The sequence below is a fragment of the Lissotriton vulgaris genome, unplaced genomic scaffold, assembly GCF_964263255.1.
Source record: "Lissotriton vulgaris unplaced genomic scaffold, aLisVul1.2 SCAFFOLD_867, whole genome shotgun sequence".
Taxonomy (NCBI): domain Eukaryota; kingdom Metazoa; phylum Chordata; class Amphibia; order Caudata; family Salamandridae; genus Lissotriton; species Lissotriton vulgaris.
The window spans coordinates 356,377-371,201 of record NW_028249106.1 but is presented as its reverse complement, the minus strand read 5'-3'; the positions used below and the strand labels follow the sequence as shown (position 1 = coordinate 371,201).

General features: G+C 44.4%; 1 protein-coding gene across 1 annotated transcript in view; it reads right to left on the bottom strand.

The window, feature by feature from the left end:
• Positions 1 to 14,825, bottom strand: part of PPP1R12A (protein phosphatase 1 regulatory subunit 12A) — a gene marked incomplete at its 5' end in the record, with an annotated part of 839,509 nt that overhangs the window by 481,502 nt on the left and 343,182 nt on the right. The window contains 2 exons of the mRNA XM_086950257.1: positions 12,070 to 12,237; positions 12,630 to 12,800. Of these exons, the coding sequence (XP_086806383.1) occupies positions 12,070 to 12,237; positions 12,630 to 12,800 (339 nt within the window). The remainder of the gene's footprint in view (positions 1 to 12,069; positions 12,238 to 12,629; positions 12,801 to 14,825) is intronic.

Here is a 14,825-nt window from a genome sequence, read left to right as displayed (position 1 = left end):
ACCGGCGACGACCCGGATACGGAAGCGGATCCAGGGGGGGCCTGTGGCTCCGGGACCGAAGTCACCGGCGGCGTCTGGGCCGAAGCACCCGGCGGCGTCGGAGCCAAAGCACCCGGCGGCGTCGAAGCCAAAGCACCCGACCCGCTAGGCCCCCCAGCCGGGACCGCTGGGCCCGAAGGCGCCGCGGAACCCGGCGTAAGAGGGAGGGACCTCATGGCCATGAAGTACCACTCAACATCCTCTGGCGTTGCATCGTGCCCAGGGACCGGAAGGTGTGGGGCAGGATGTGACGCCCGCGACTCCGTCGGAGCTGAATGGGTGGTGTCACCCGAGCCCCGGCCGCGTCGTGCGAGCGTCGGGTTGGGTCGGAAGAGCGATGACGCCTTTCCGACCTCTTACCTGAGGATCATGATCCCGACGACCGATGCCGACTCTCGGAGCTACGAGGGCTCCGACCCCGTGACGGTCCCTCGACCTCCTGTGGGACCGAGACCTTGAACGGCGCGGGGCCGACTACCGGAGCTCAAGTCGCTTGCGGGACCGCTCCCGCCTAGCCTTAGACGCCAGGGCCCGGCAGTCGGAGCAGGTTCGGTCGTCGTGGTCGAGGCCTAGACACTGGAGGCATCGGCGATGGGGGTCGTTAACCGACATCAGTCGGCTGCACTTAGAGCAGGGTTTGAACCCGGGCATCCCTACCGGCACCATAGGATTCAAACGACTCGAGAAAAAACAGATCAAAAGATCAAAAAAGTTCAGTCAAAAAGTCACTAAGGGGTAGGGCTTCTCCGGATCTGCGCTAGCTGGCGCGGAAAAAAGAAGAACTGACGTCAGCGCGCGAGGGCGGCGTCTAAGTACTCCGATGACGTAATTCCGGCGCTAACGACGCAGACGACGGACACGGAGCCAAGAACGACGCCTACCAACGCGCAAGGGTATTGCTACGCAAAAGTTTCCAGATCCAGTCAGACGCCTGGGGATATTCTAAGGTAAGGAATCTATCACTAACGTGTCTCTTTCAGATCTGCAGATCAGCAGTACAACACGCTACTGACATTGCTGAAACTCTGCTCGCTGAAGAAATCAACATCGCCTTCCTCACAGAATCCTGGCTCAATACCCACTCCACCCCCATTCTTGACATTCTCACCCCTCCAGGGTACAACCTCTTCAGACAAGACAGGCTGATCAAAACGGGGGGACTAGCCATCATTCATAGCGATGGAATACAGATTACCAAAATCAAACCTGCAGAATACCTATCGTTTGAATACCTAGGCTTCAAACTCACCACCAAGGGCACCCCACCCATCAAATTCCACATCTACCATCCTCCTGGAAAGCGTACCCTTTTCCCCGAAGAACTAACAGACCTAATAACACGATTCTCCTTGACAGACACGAAAGACGTGTTCTTGGGTGACCTCAATATCCACTGGAATGACCCAGAAGACTCCACTGTCCGGAACCTTTCCAACCTTCTGGAAATATATAACCTCAAGCAACTTTGCAATAAACCAACTCACATCAAAGGTGCAACAATAGATGCAATCATAACAAATAACGTTCTGATCTCCTTGAGAGAGATTACTCCCATTGACTAGTCCGACCACCACCTCATTATGTTCAAGATAGACACACTTGCCAGCCTCCAACCTATTTGTGTTGTCACACCTAAAATCTTAACCAGAAACATCAAAGAAATACCTCTATCCGAACTTAAAGCCAAGATTCATCCCCATCTTCAACTCCATCCCTCATCATGGACGGCTGATGGCCTCACTTCTCACTCAAGAATGACAGAGGTCATGTTAGGCTGATTTTTGCATACACACTATGATGTTTGTTCTAGGGGAAGGGGGTGGGGGAGGGGGAATTAACAAAAAAGCAGTCGCTTGAATGGATAACATGAGTGCCTCCTCAATTAAGTTGTTGGTATATGGAGAGATGGACATTGATATCGCCAGATTGTTTTTGTTTTTTCGTTGACCGTCCTAGGACAGAGCGGAGGACTCCTTGGATTTACTTTGAAGTGTACTTATGCGTACTTTGAAACCTGTATGTTAATGTGGATTTATTCCCATTTGAGCGTCTGCAATAAAAATGTTTAAAAAAAAAAAAAAAAGAATGACAGAGGTCTTAGACCAAGTAGCTCCTCTCAAACTCAAACAACTGAGGAGAACCAAATTAAAACCCTGGTTTAACGTGGAGCTGAATGATTAACGGCGCCAACTCAGACAAACTGAAAGGTCCTGGAGACAAAACCCCTCGTCCCTGCACCTAACACATCTTAGATTTGCTCAACGGTCATACAAAAAACACATCTTCAGTGAAAAGGCATTTTTTTTCTGCAGCCAACTTGATCTATCGAAAAATAGACCGCGAGAACTCTTCAACATTGTTAAAAGCCAAACTAACTGCACTTCCTCAAGAAATCGAAGAGACCAATGAGCGATGTGAAGAAATTGCCACCTTCTTCACCAATAAAGTTTCTAAAATTGATCAATCCTTCTAACAAACTGCTAACCCTCCTTCCCCCTTAACCTGCCCCCCCTTCAACCTCCCAGGACCACTCGGAAAGAGCTCTTAACAAGGACAATCAGACCTATCTCCAGCTAAAAAACAATGCCCATTGGTCCGACTTTGAGCTAATGTTGGTAAACGAGGTCTTCAATATAATTTCCAACCTAAAACCTTCCTCCCACAACATGGACCCCCTCCCTTCCACAATCATAAAATAACTCACCCACGCCATTTCCCATTTGTGGACAATAATCATTAACGCCGCTCTCACCTCGGGCTGTGTCCCAGACTCCCTTCAACGAGGACAAATCACACCCATTCTCAAGAAACCTGGGGCTGACCCTAATGATCTTAACAACCTCAGACCTATCTCTAACCTCCCATTCCTTGCAAAAACATTGAAGAAATGTGTTCTCCTCCAACTCAATAAGCACATTGATGAGTTCAACCTCTTTGATGCCTTTCAATATGGTTTCAGAAAAGGCTGTAACACGGAAACTGCTATGCTCAACGTCGCAGACGACATTTCACAAGGCCCTAGACGAAGGTGATGCCTGCCTACTCATCCTTATTAACCTATCTGTGGCATTCGACACAGTAAACCATCCAGCCCTCTTGGAGACCCTGCCGAAACAGTCCAGCATTAATGGAACAGTACTAAAATGGTTCACCTCCTTCCTTCAACACCGCTCGCAACAAATTAAAATTAACTCCTGTCTCTCAAAGCCAACTAAAGTCACAATTGGGGTCCCGCAAGGCTCTATTCTCTCCCCGTCCTTCAATCTCTTCATGGAGCCCCTCCCATCATATTGAAAAAAGCCGGAGTGAACTACCACCTTTACGCGGACGACACCCAAATCTAATTCAGGATCAAGTCTCCCAGCGTCATCCAACTCCTCAATACCACCCTAACCGAGATCCAAACTTGGTTCTACATTAACCACTTAAAGCTCAACACAGACAAAACGGAACTAATCTTATTCTCTCCAAAAAGAAACCATTGTCCAAACCAAGAGTGGCTCAAGAATCTGGTAGCCCTAAACTGCCCCCTTACTCAGTATAGTCTCTAGGCATCACCCTTGACAAGAATTTGTCAATGGAGGCTCACATCAAAAACTCTGCAAAAAGTGCTCTCAAACACCTGAAGAAACTGAAACCTTTTCTACCCCACGATGACCTGAAGACAGTAGTCCAATCCCTAGTTCTCTCTAAAATAGACTACGGGAACGCCATCCTTACAGGGTCACCGAAAGCTCACCTAGCCCCTCTAAGAGCAGTGCTGAAAATGTCCGCTCAATTCGTATCTGGAGTTAATAGATTTGAACACATCACTCCAGCTCTCAACTGCCTAAATTGGCTTCCCATGGAAGGGAGATGTATCTATAAATTGGCCTGCATCACTCACAAAACCCTTCGCTCTCCTGACCCCAACTACTTAAATAATAAACTGAGTAGCTTAGGTCAATCCAGATCACTAAGAAGCTCCAATTCACTCCTTATTCCTCCGAAATTGAAAAAGAAAGTCACCCAATACCGATCGTTCTCGGGCAACGCTCCCAGGATATGGAACGCTCTCCCTGGAGTCCTCAGATGCAACCCCTTCTTCTCCTGTTTCAAAATGGACCTTGAAACTCCGTCGCCTAAACAAATACTTTTATGACCAACGTCAACTGACCTAGTCTTCTTTATCAGAGTTGTCTCCTCTCTCTCTGGACATTCATGGATAGTGGGTGACCGGACTATGTCACTCTCGCCATTTCTTTTATTGCTTTCTCCTCCTCCACTGCACTACATATTTATTGCCCAAGCTGTATTTCTTTGTTTCTGTGGTTTTGCTTCCTTACTGCTGGCCTACTATGTAATGTAATGTCCTTCCGCTGTTTACTGTGTGTATGTAAAGCACTCTGATACTTACGGGTTAAGCTGTCGCTATATTAAACTTTTAAAATTAAAATAAAATAAAATAAATATGGAGGTCTTTGTACTTTAGAGTCCATAATCCTTGGACTGTGCGACTTAGTAGGTGAGCTTCCCAACCAGTGAGCGATGCGTCTGTTGTTAGCACTGTCTATGGTACAGGGAAGAGAAAGGGCCGCCATTTGGATACATTTTGTGGGTTTCACCACTGCAGAGAGCGATGGGTGCGGGCATCTACAAACAGCAGATCGGTCAACTGACACTGCGAGTAGTTCCACTGACTTGCTAAGCATTCTTGAAGGCGACACATGTGAATCCTTTTGTGAGGTACAATTATAATGCAAGACGCCATCATCCCTAGCAGTTGCATGAATACTTTTGCTGGTAATGATTGGTTGGACGGAAATGGAGTGCGAAGGGACTGAATACTGTGAATCCTAGCTGTATTGGGAGAGGCTAGAGCTTTCTGAGCATCTATCATGGCTCCCACATAAGTTTGTGGGTTGGAAGGCTGTAGAAGGGACTTCAACGGATTTACTGTCAACCCTAGTTGGTAAAGTAAGTGAATAGTAGTTTGAGTGTGTTGAAGACACATTTGGGAAGTGCTGGCTTTGATGAGCCAGTCGTCCAGGTATGGGAATACATGGATGTGTTGTCTTCTCAGATGTGCCAAGACTACTGCCAGACATTTGGTAAATACCCTGTGAGCAGTGGTGACTCCAAATGGTAGCACTTTGAATAGTTAATGATGATCCGCTATCATGAATATGAGGTATTTACGTTGAGCAGGATGAAATGGAATGTGGAAATATGCATCTAAGTCTAGAGTAGACATAAAATCGCCCTGCTGTAGAAGTGGGAGCACTTGTTGAAGTATCACCATGTGACATGCTCTGAAAGTATGTAAAGGTTTAGCTCTCTGAGGTCTAGAATAGGTCTCAAGGACGCCTGTCCCTTGCTGTTGTAACAGCACAGGTTTTATGGCTCCTTTGGACAGGAGAGACTGGACCTCTTGCTGAAGTAGATGTAAATGTTCTGGTGACATTTTGTGAGAACGTGGTGGAAGTTTGGAAGATTGTTGGTAAGCTACAGGCAATAACCATGTTGGATAATTCCTAACACCAATTTGTCTGTGGTGATAGATTGCCAAATGGGGAAGAATTGTAGAAGACGTCCCCGACAGGTGTTACATGATCAGGGGAAGTGTAGGCAAGTCACTGCTTAGAGGGAGACTACATAACTCCCATAGACATGGCTACTTTTGTGTCTTTTTTCTTTTTTTCTAATCACTTACCTACTTTGGGCCAAAAGAGATGTTCCTTGTCAAAAAGAGTTTTAAAAATAGGCTGTTATACTTCAGGTTTGAAACCAGAAATCCTCAACCATGCATGTCTCCTGAATAACACACTAGTGTTGATCTCTTTAGCTGCGGAGTCTGCAGCATCTAAAGCGCATCTAATTGAGGAATTGGATATCAGCTTCCCTTCCTGAACTAAATCCTGGGCTTTTGCTTTGTGCTCATCTGTGAGGTGTTGTAGCAACTACTCCATTTCGTCCCAGTGTGCCCTAACATATCTGGCTGGAAGGGCCTGGGTGTTGGCAATGCGCCAATAATTTGCTGCTTGGGCGGCTACTCGTATACCGGAGGCGTCTAATAGTTTTGACTTTCTGGAGGGGGTGCATCCCCTGTAGTCTGTGAATTGACCCGTTTACGGGCAATAGAGACCACCAAGGAGTCGTGGTAACTGCCCTTTAATAAAGACTGGATCTGAGGGAGTAGGCTTATATTTTTTAATCAATTCTGGGGGTGAGAATGCGAGCACGCACTGGATCTTTAAAGATATCATTGTCATGCCTCATAATACCTTTAAGCATAGGTAGAGTGTGGCTAGCCCTCTGGGTGCTACTGGGCGTTTCAAATAGGAAATCATCCTCTAGAGATTCCTTGTGTAACTGTACTGCATGATATTCTGCACCTCTAGCAAGTAATTCTAGATATCCTACATTGTCGTCAGGAGGGGAGGGCTTTGCAGGGTAAAGATCTGGGTCGTTATCTGTAGGTGAATCTGTGTTATGATCCTTCCATGGGCCTATTGGTAAAATATTGTACCCCCCCAATCAGGTGGTGGTGAGTTAGTTGGTGTAAATAGTAAATGCTGCAAAGGTGGAGAAGTTGGTGTAGATGAACGTGGTGGAAGAGAAGGAGGAGGAGGAGGAGGAGGGGTTAGTACCTACTTTCTCCCTCTTCAACGGAATATGCTAAAGGGTGTCCTCTGAATCAGGTTTGCATTTCTGAGTTGAGTCAGTAAGAACACGTCCTGTATCTGGATTTATATAAAGTTCCTTTTGTTTTGGGTCAGATTTGGGTAGTGGGGCGTCAAAAATCAGATCTTGTAGCTATGAAGAACCGTTTTAGGTTTCAGCACACAGGATTTTGGTGCCGGGGTAGAATGACTTTTCGGCGCGGAAGGTTTTGGTGCCGAAGGAGGCTTTGTTTTTGAGTCAATGATTTCAGCTCCAAAACGGTTTTCAGCCTGGAAGTTTCAGCACAATGCCAGACTTTGGTAGACTCGATCCCAAGTCGAAGGCTTAGCGACGTGTTTCGGTGCCGAGCCGGAGGGTAGGGAATCAGAAACAGCTTGTTGGTGCCAACCGTGGCCCGAAGGCGGGGGTGGGACCGAAGCCTTTTGTTTCGGTTGAGTTGGAGTTTGGGTCAAGAGGCGTTCGGTACTCACGGGATGTTGATCTTGTGGCAAGTCTTCTTCCATCTCGGAGACCAATTCTGGAATGGAGGCAAGTTCTTCTTGTTCTTCCTCTGACCCTTGAGAGCCAAATTCGTGCTCGGATTCTTCCCCTTAGATTTCCTGCGTGTATTCAATGTTTTGACTCTGCATTTCGCAACGTCGAGCCAGACGATCACGGAGCACTTTCTTTGATCGGAACGATCTGCACGCGTCACAGTCCTGTTCATTGTTATCAAGAGACGAGCACAAGTCGCACACTTCATGCGAGTCGGTGCGCGGATACTTGGCGTGGCACTGAGGGCAGAATTTGAATAGAGTCCATTCCATCGACTGAAGTGGACCAGCGCGGTTAGGCCGGATGGCCATCCCGAAGAGCTTCGATTGAAATAGAAGTTTTCCTCGACGGATACGATAAGCGGAGAAGTGGGATACACGTTTGAAACAATACCAATGCAGGTAGAGTAGATTTCACACTGTGGGGGACCCGAAGAAACGGTTACGGAGCGCAGCAATACATGTCCGAACCTGATAGCGGAAGAAAAAAACAAATGGAGTCAATGCCCTTAGCACTATCGCGGAAAGGAGGCATCACCTACCTTGTGACTGGAAAAACTTCTTCAAAGAAAAATAACTTGCAAACATCTGGACCCAACACGAGATGGCAGGAGTATGCAAAGCATGTGATCTACAGGTCACATGCTTCTACCATCTGGGTTTTGGATGCCTTACTGCTCCCTGGTTTTGGGTTAAAAGCTACTACCAGTTGGGAAGTACTTGGTGTGGGACTACTGAGAGTTCCAGTAGTGTGGTGAACCATGGTTGTCTGGCTCATGTGGAAGCCACTAGAATGAGGGCCAGAGACGTCTGACGCAGTCTGCCCATCACAAATGGAAGCAGTGTGAGAGGTAGAAAAGTGTAGGCAAATATCCCCGATCAATTTATTCAGTGTATTGCCCTTGGACTGTGGGTGTCGGAACCTGGAGGTACACTTTGGGAGAATGGGTGGAGGACTTGTGAGTTGAGCTACCACTCGTGGACTTGTTGTTGTTTCCTGCTGAGGAGGATCCACAAAGTATTTTTCCACTCCCGGTATGTACTCCGCTAACAGGAGAATGTTGTGTTGGAGAGCCTCCAGATGGTCTGTGCTAATTAAGATAGCTGAGGTTACCTGGTACGCCCCCACCAACCTCACCCCCCCTGTTTTTGCCGATAACACATGGTATTCATGTTGTTTGTTTTGATGAGAACCATTTTTCCCACTGAGGCCTGGAAGGAACGCTTTCAGCATTAGGTGAACAGCTAGCAGCTCTAGGTGATTGATACGGAGATGAGTTTGACTGGGTGTCCGGTGGCCCTGAACAGTCACCTTCTGTGCGTGCGCTCTTCAACCTGTGAGTGATGCATCCATTGTTATGGTCCGCTGCAGAACTGGGTCTAAGAAAGGCAGTTATTTTAAAAGACTGCTGTAATTCAACCACTACAGAGAGTGGAAAGGTTGACAGCTGATCAACAATAGACTGTCTGTTTGAGACCAACTATGCGCTAAGCATTCCTGTAATGGGAACATTGTGAGTCTGGCTTGTGGTACTATGGCTATACATGATGCCATGGTCCCTATGAGATGTGGTGGTACTGTTCCATCAGCGATCAAAGTCCTTTAATTTCCTTTTCTTCAACATAACTTCTCTAGCACACAATACACGTGTCCATCACTAATTTGCAGGCAGAATGAGTCAAGAAAACAAGACAGAGTATCTGAATTAAACAGAACACTCCTACCCAGTCAACAGATCAGGGCTTGTTCCATCACCGTTTTTTAGCTCACTGCACCATCCCAGCTCAGAACCTGGCTACATGCAAATTAGTCTGTCCCTGGCTTGCTTGAATCCTGATGGTGTCCATCACCACCCCCTTTTCTGAATCGTTTTGTCCACCATAAGCGTGGAAGGGTATGCTCCGACATGAGTCCCTTGCTCACTGCACCATCAGGATTCAAGCAAGCCGGGCCGAAGACGGCTGTAATGCCAGAAACCGGTCCCCGGCAGCTTGTTTCCTTTCCAGTAAAAGAATTGGCTTGGTAGTTTGGTCTGCCCTGTTCCCATGATGCACTGGGCCAGGGACAGACTAATTTGCATGTAGCCAGGTTCTGAGCTGGGATGGTGCAGTGAGCTAAAAAACTGTGATGGATCAAGCCCTGATCTGTTGACTGGGTACGAGCGTTCTGTTTAATTCAGATACTCTGTCCATCAACACCCCCTTTTCTGAATCGCACTGTGTAATGAGCACCTGTGAAACAGACAGCACTGCACTAGGAGGAGCTAGAGATGATGAAGCTGAAGCCAAACAGGACCAGTCTACATCGGAGAAGGACTTGCTAGTGGAAGGCTAACTGAAGGCCCCTTTGGCTCAGTGGGAACTGGAGGCACATTTGAGAGACTTGGAACCAGCCATGCCAACGGTGTCACACAATTTTGGCTCCCTTCACACAGTTCTCAGTGAAGAGCCTAAATCATATGGAGACAGAGAAAGCAAGCTGGAACCCACTGTGCAAAGTGGCTTTCCAGCCAGTCTTTTGAAACTCACAACAGCAGAAGTCCATTAAGGGGTGTGAAAACACCCCAGGACATCGGCAACGGCCTCACCGATCTTTTGGGTTTTTCCCCCTTTCTTTGGAGCATGGGGGGGATCTTGGTGAGGGGCAAAGTTCCTCCTAGGTATCTCTGCACATGACTATTATGTATAATGATGGGGGAGCACTCCTACATTTGTTTTTTAATAAATGGTAATCCTTCTAACACTGTGTGCTGCTAAGGCATTCACACTGTTCTAGTGTGTTTAAACTATCAGAAATAACTATTAGGTGTTCCCACCTGGCCTTTGCGCACTTTTGCTTGTCCACCCAAAGGTGGTGAATATAACACACTTTTTAAACAATAAACATTTGAAACTAATCACAATATCAACTCAGTTGTGTACATTAAACCCTAACAGCTTTTGTCTTTTACTTTCTTTCTCTTTTAGAAATTGTTGCATCAAATATAGATCAATCAATAACACATCATCAAAAACATTTGCAGAACTGCCCGATGCATTTCGGGCCCTGGTGATGTGATGTGATGAGGGTGAACAAAAAAAAGAAAAGATGATCAGAATGAAAGCTTCAAATCTTTTGTAGAGGACACCAGATTTGGAGCTTTCATTCTGATCATCTTTTTTCTTTATGCTTTGTCACATCTGTGTAAGTGAACATTTGTTCACTCATCACATTGAGCTGAAATGACACCTTTATGTTATACCATTGAGTGTTGTTTACATTATGCATTAGAAACTCAAGTCATTTGATCTAAAAGATTCCTGCTTCCTGAAACACAAGGGTTTTTTGTAATTGAAGACATATTTCATTTATTTTTGTTTACAGATCAAACCCCGGAAGAAGGGTCAAGGGCCCGAAATGCATTGATGCATGATAGTTATCTCTGCACATGACACCACACCTTCTCCAAGGTCCTGCCCCCTCATCACACACTGAAATAAGTTTATAAGTTGGCAGGCCAGTGGAACCATTTTATAAAGTTGCAGTATGACATCGTTGGAAGGTCTCAAACTGCTGTGACATCACCAAAGGCTCAGGGAACTTGAGATGAATCAGCTTCAGGAACTGAATCAGCTCAGAATCAGATGTTGATGCCAGTGTTGGGCCCTTAGATCGCTGACTAAGGGATTTCTCCTAAGAGTGGGAGCATTGATGAAGCAACTGACACCACGTTCATGTCTTATGTTTTTTGTCTGGACTTGCCTTTCAACATCTTCTTGGACTTAGCTGCTGTTATCAAATGGAACAGGCAAACAGAACCAAGACCGACCTTGCAACTTGAACTGGGACCAACCTCTTTATGTTCGGCTACCCAATTCCTGATCGTCTTTGTATGCATAAAGGAGCATTTGTCACATGACTTGGAATCATGTTTGCAAAACGGGGCCAAGGCGGGTCCGAGAGCAACATATGCTTCTTGCCAGTGCGGCATAGCTTACATCCTGATGTTTTTTGTTGAGAGACATCCCTGCACAATATCTCAAAAATGTTTTGAAGAATCTGCAAAACCTGAAAAGATGGGCATTAAGCTCCAGAACCAGGTCAAAGCACATGGTAAAAGAGTAACTAATAGTGAGCAGAGGTGGCGCCTACATATGGTTTCATCTCCTCACTTTCAGAGGCAGGATACAAGTCATGACAGAGGGTGATGGCGGCATCTGATGACATGAGGGAGGTAATGCAGAGTTTTCTAGATCCAATCTGGCATCCAGGAGATTTAAAAAGTGATGAATCTGCATTTAGAAGTATCCATCAGAAAATCCATGCAGTGGTCAAAGACTGAAACAAAGGTTGTAGAGATACAAAGCCATCTTGTTTAAAGAACAACTATTAATTTGAAAATAAAAAAACTAACATTACAAAATAGGACAGCTCCAAATGGATCATGTTCTCCCAAAAATATGTCAAAATAACATTTTCACAAACTGAGGTCATAGAAGGGCTCAGGAACTTAAAGATAAAATAAAGGTGAGGGGCAAAAAATAAGTATTAAGAAATGGGATGAATTGAGAAATGCAGTCAAAATACATGCAATCTCCACAAAGTGCAAAATTAACAAAGCAGAATACAGAAAATGGATATAATAGAAAATGCTTAGCAAAAACTACTTAAAAGCTCAAAAAAACAAATACTTTGCTTATAATTTTTAGGAAATTATGCCTTCAGTGATAGAAATCCATGTTATTCAATAGACACATGGATATATGAATATTAAATTGAATTATCAAGTTGAAATGTTCAAATGAAGGGCAACAGCCCAAGTTTTTTTATGCTACCATTCGTAACTTTACACACCTGCGTCTCTCTCTGAAATCTGTTGTTGACGACACTGTGCCATCAGATGTTGACGTAGTTGTGGTTGTAGCAGTAGTATTTATAACAGTTGGAGCAACAGGGTTTGTCAATGCCGTAGGAACGCTTTCTTTCTCCGAACTATCCTCAGCACACAAACGATTTGAGGTACTATAACACAGGCCATAACAAAAAGAAAAAAAAAAGGAAACAGCTAAACAATGAAAGCAAAGTACTAGGCAGCGGTAAGAAAGACAGGGGATGGATTTTTTTAAATAACAACCTAAGATGTAGTCACTTCAGAAGAACACTTCAACTATAGTGTCCTTTTAATAATTTTTTTTTTAATTGACAGAAAAAAATAACTTTACAAACAGAGCCTACCAGGACTGCTTCCTTGATTGGTAGAAGTGCTAGTGGCAATTTAAGCCATATGAAATAAAGTACATTGTAAACAAATTGTCAAATAAAAAAATCCAGAGCCCCATGAACTACTAAACAAAAATGCATGCACATACAAAAGCATATTAAAGAAAGTTTGAAAACCAATTGAACTGGGCTACCTGCTTTGTGTGCCACCTGCAGGACCTGCTGTCATCTTTGTAGTGGCACTTGTGTTGGATAAAAAGTTTTTCTGAAAACTAGTGGGAGAGGTAACAGTTGATGCCAAAGTTGCTGCTGTACTTGTAACACCAGATGACGTTAGCGCATCTGCTCTTCCACCAAATGAATTACTGGAAGCAAAAAGCATACAAAGGATATAGAGAATGGATCTTGGTTACAAAGAAATGACAATCTGCACTGCAGGTACAATATTTGCTCCGCTTTCACTTCATTAGCAAAATAAAAAAAAATCTGGATAGCGAGATGAGAGAAGACGACATGCTGAGATCGCTTTTCAGAGTTATTTAAGGCAATTATCAAAAAACGCGGGCACCAACTAGAACTTAGTATCTTTTTTATAGTAAACCTGCTGCTAGCTTTGCAAAAGGCTAAGTACTGAAACCATTTTGGCAAACCATGTAAGAGAAGTCCAACACGAGTCATCCTGTTCCTTCCTTTCCTACTATACATGCTTTAAGTAATGTGCAATGTTAAAGAATGCAGCAGCTCATGTTCTATGTATGTTTATACAAAAAACAAAGAATATTGCTATAAAAAGCAAGAAAAGTAAAACGTGGCTATGTTTCCCGCAGTAAATGTTCCCTCATGGAAGAAGTAGCTAAGACCTAAGTGATGCACCATTTTGGGATGTATACGCCTGCCATACCTGAGGTAGATTTTTTAACTCCCGATGCCCCACCCTCACATTTTCCCGTTCTTCGCTCATCAATCAGAGCCATCTCCTGTGCACCAACTTTTAACTTGGTTCAGCAAGGAATGGTTATTATACAAAGTTTACCCACGGTGAAGGTACCATTTTGTCCTCGAAACGCAATGGAGCAGCATTGCATGCACTAAAGCATAGACTTGATCTATACTAATGAAAATAATGTTACAGGAGTTATACTCTAAGAGTATAAAACATTGCACAACATATAATCATTTAAAAAAAAATCATGTAACATTAATCTATAGAACTTTGCGAAGTATTAATAATTTGGATTAGTAACCTGGGCATCTATTCTAGTAATCAGCACAGCGGTGAGGGACTACCACATGATCACAAGTTGAGCAGCTATTTCTGTATATTTTATATCCTGAACAGAAAATAATCACCAGGAGCACGCTTGTAACGCTGAATACAGTTTAAATTGGTTACCCAAGAATAATACATGTGTGCAACTGGGGTAGGGAGTGTTGTTAGCATCTCTGTTCAAATGTTTTAGAGTGCCTTCCTTTCCCAAGAAAAATACTTAGTATATGATTACCTCTTGAAAGAAAGACGGTCAGGGGAACACAAGTGGAAAAATGGTAGCAGTGTAGAACATTAACTGTGTGACCATCATATTGATGATATCCAGTTGACCTCAACAAGAGAAAAGACTAAGCTGAGGCAAATATGTTGTCCTTTCTTTGAACTAGTACAGCATTTCTGTTAAATTAGAGAGGAACATGAGTGAACATACATAGAGAAAAGATTTCTTAACTATGCTGCAAATGTGGGATTCCATTACAATTTGCGATCTAGAAAAGAGTCTTTAGGCAAAGCCTGGATAGAGGAAGATTTGAGTTTATGCCCTGATCAGGAAGTTTACATGTTGGACTCTCGTAGGAGATTTAAGAGTGAGATCTGGGGATTTTCCATGAGTAAGAGAAGTTCAGCACAGGCTGGAAATGTATATTCATGACCTCGACATTTGATGCCTTTTATTGGTTGCTCCTGGGGCTTGGTAGGGTCATTTCAAGGGCAAAGATGGAGAGAAGGGGCACCTTTGCTGTGTCTCCCTTTGCAGTTTGACTCTGGGAGAAACGATGCCACTAATAAGTACTGAAGGTTGGGTTTAACATGGGGGAGTTTAATGTAGCTAATCTATGGAAGGCTTTTTCCTCCACTAGGGTGATGCCAGATCATACATCCCTCTGCCAGATCATACATCCCTCTGCCAGAGAAACGATGTTTGCTAAAATTCTTGTTCTAGATTCATAGAATCTACTGTCGAAAAGGCTTGATTAATCCAGATGAATAAGAAATTGTACCAAAGAGTCCAATTGTGTAGCACTATGTAGAGTTTTACACTAGGCCATTATCAAAGAGATAGGCCTGTGTGTTTTGCTAGCCAAGAACATTTCACCTTTTTCAGATTAAGAGTTATAAG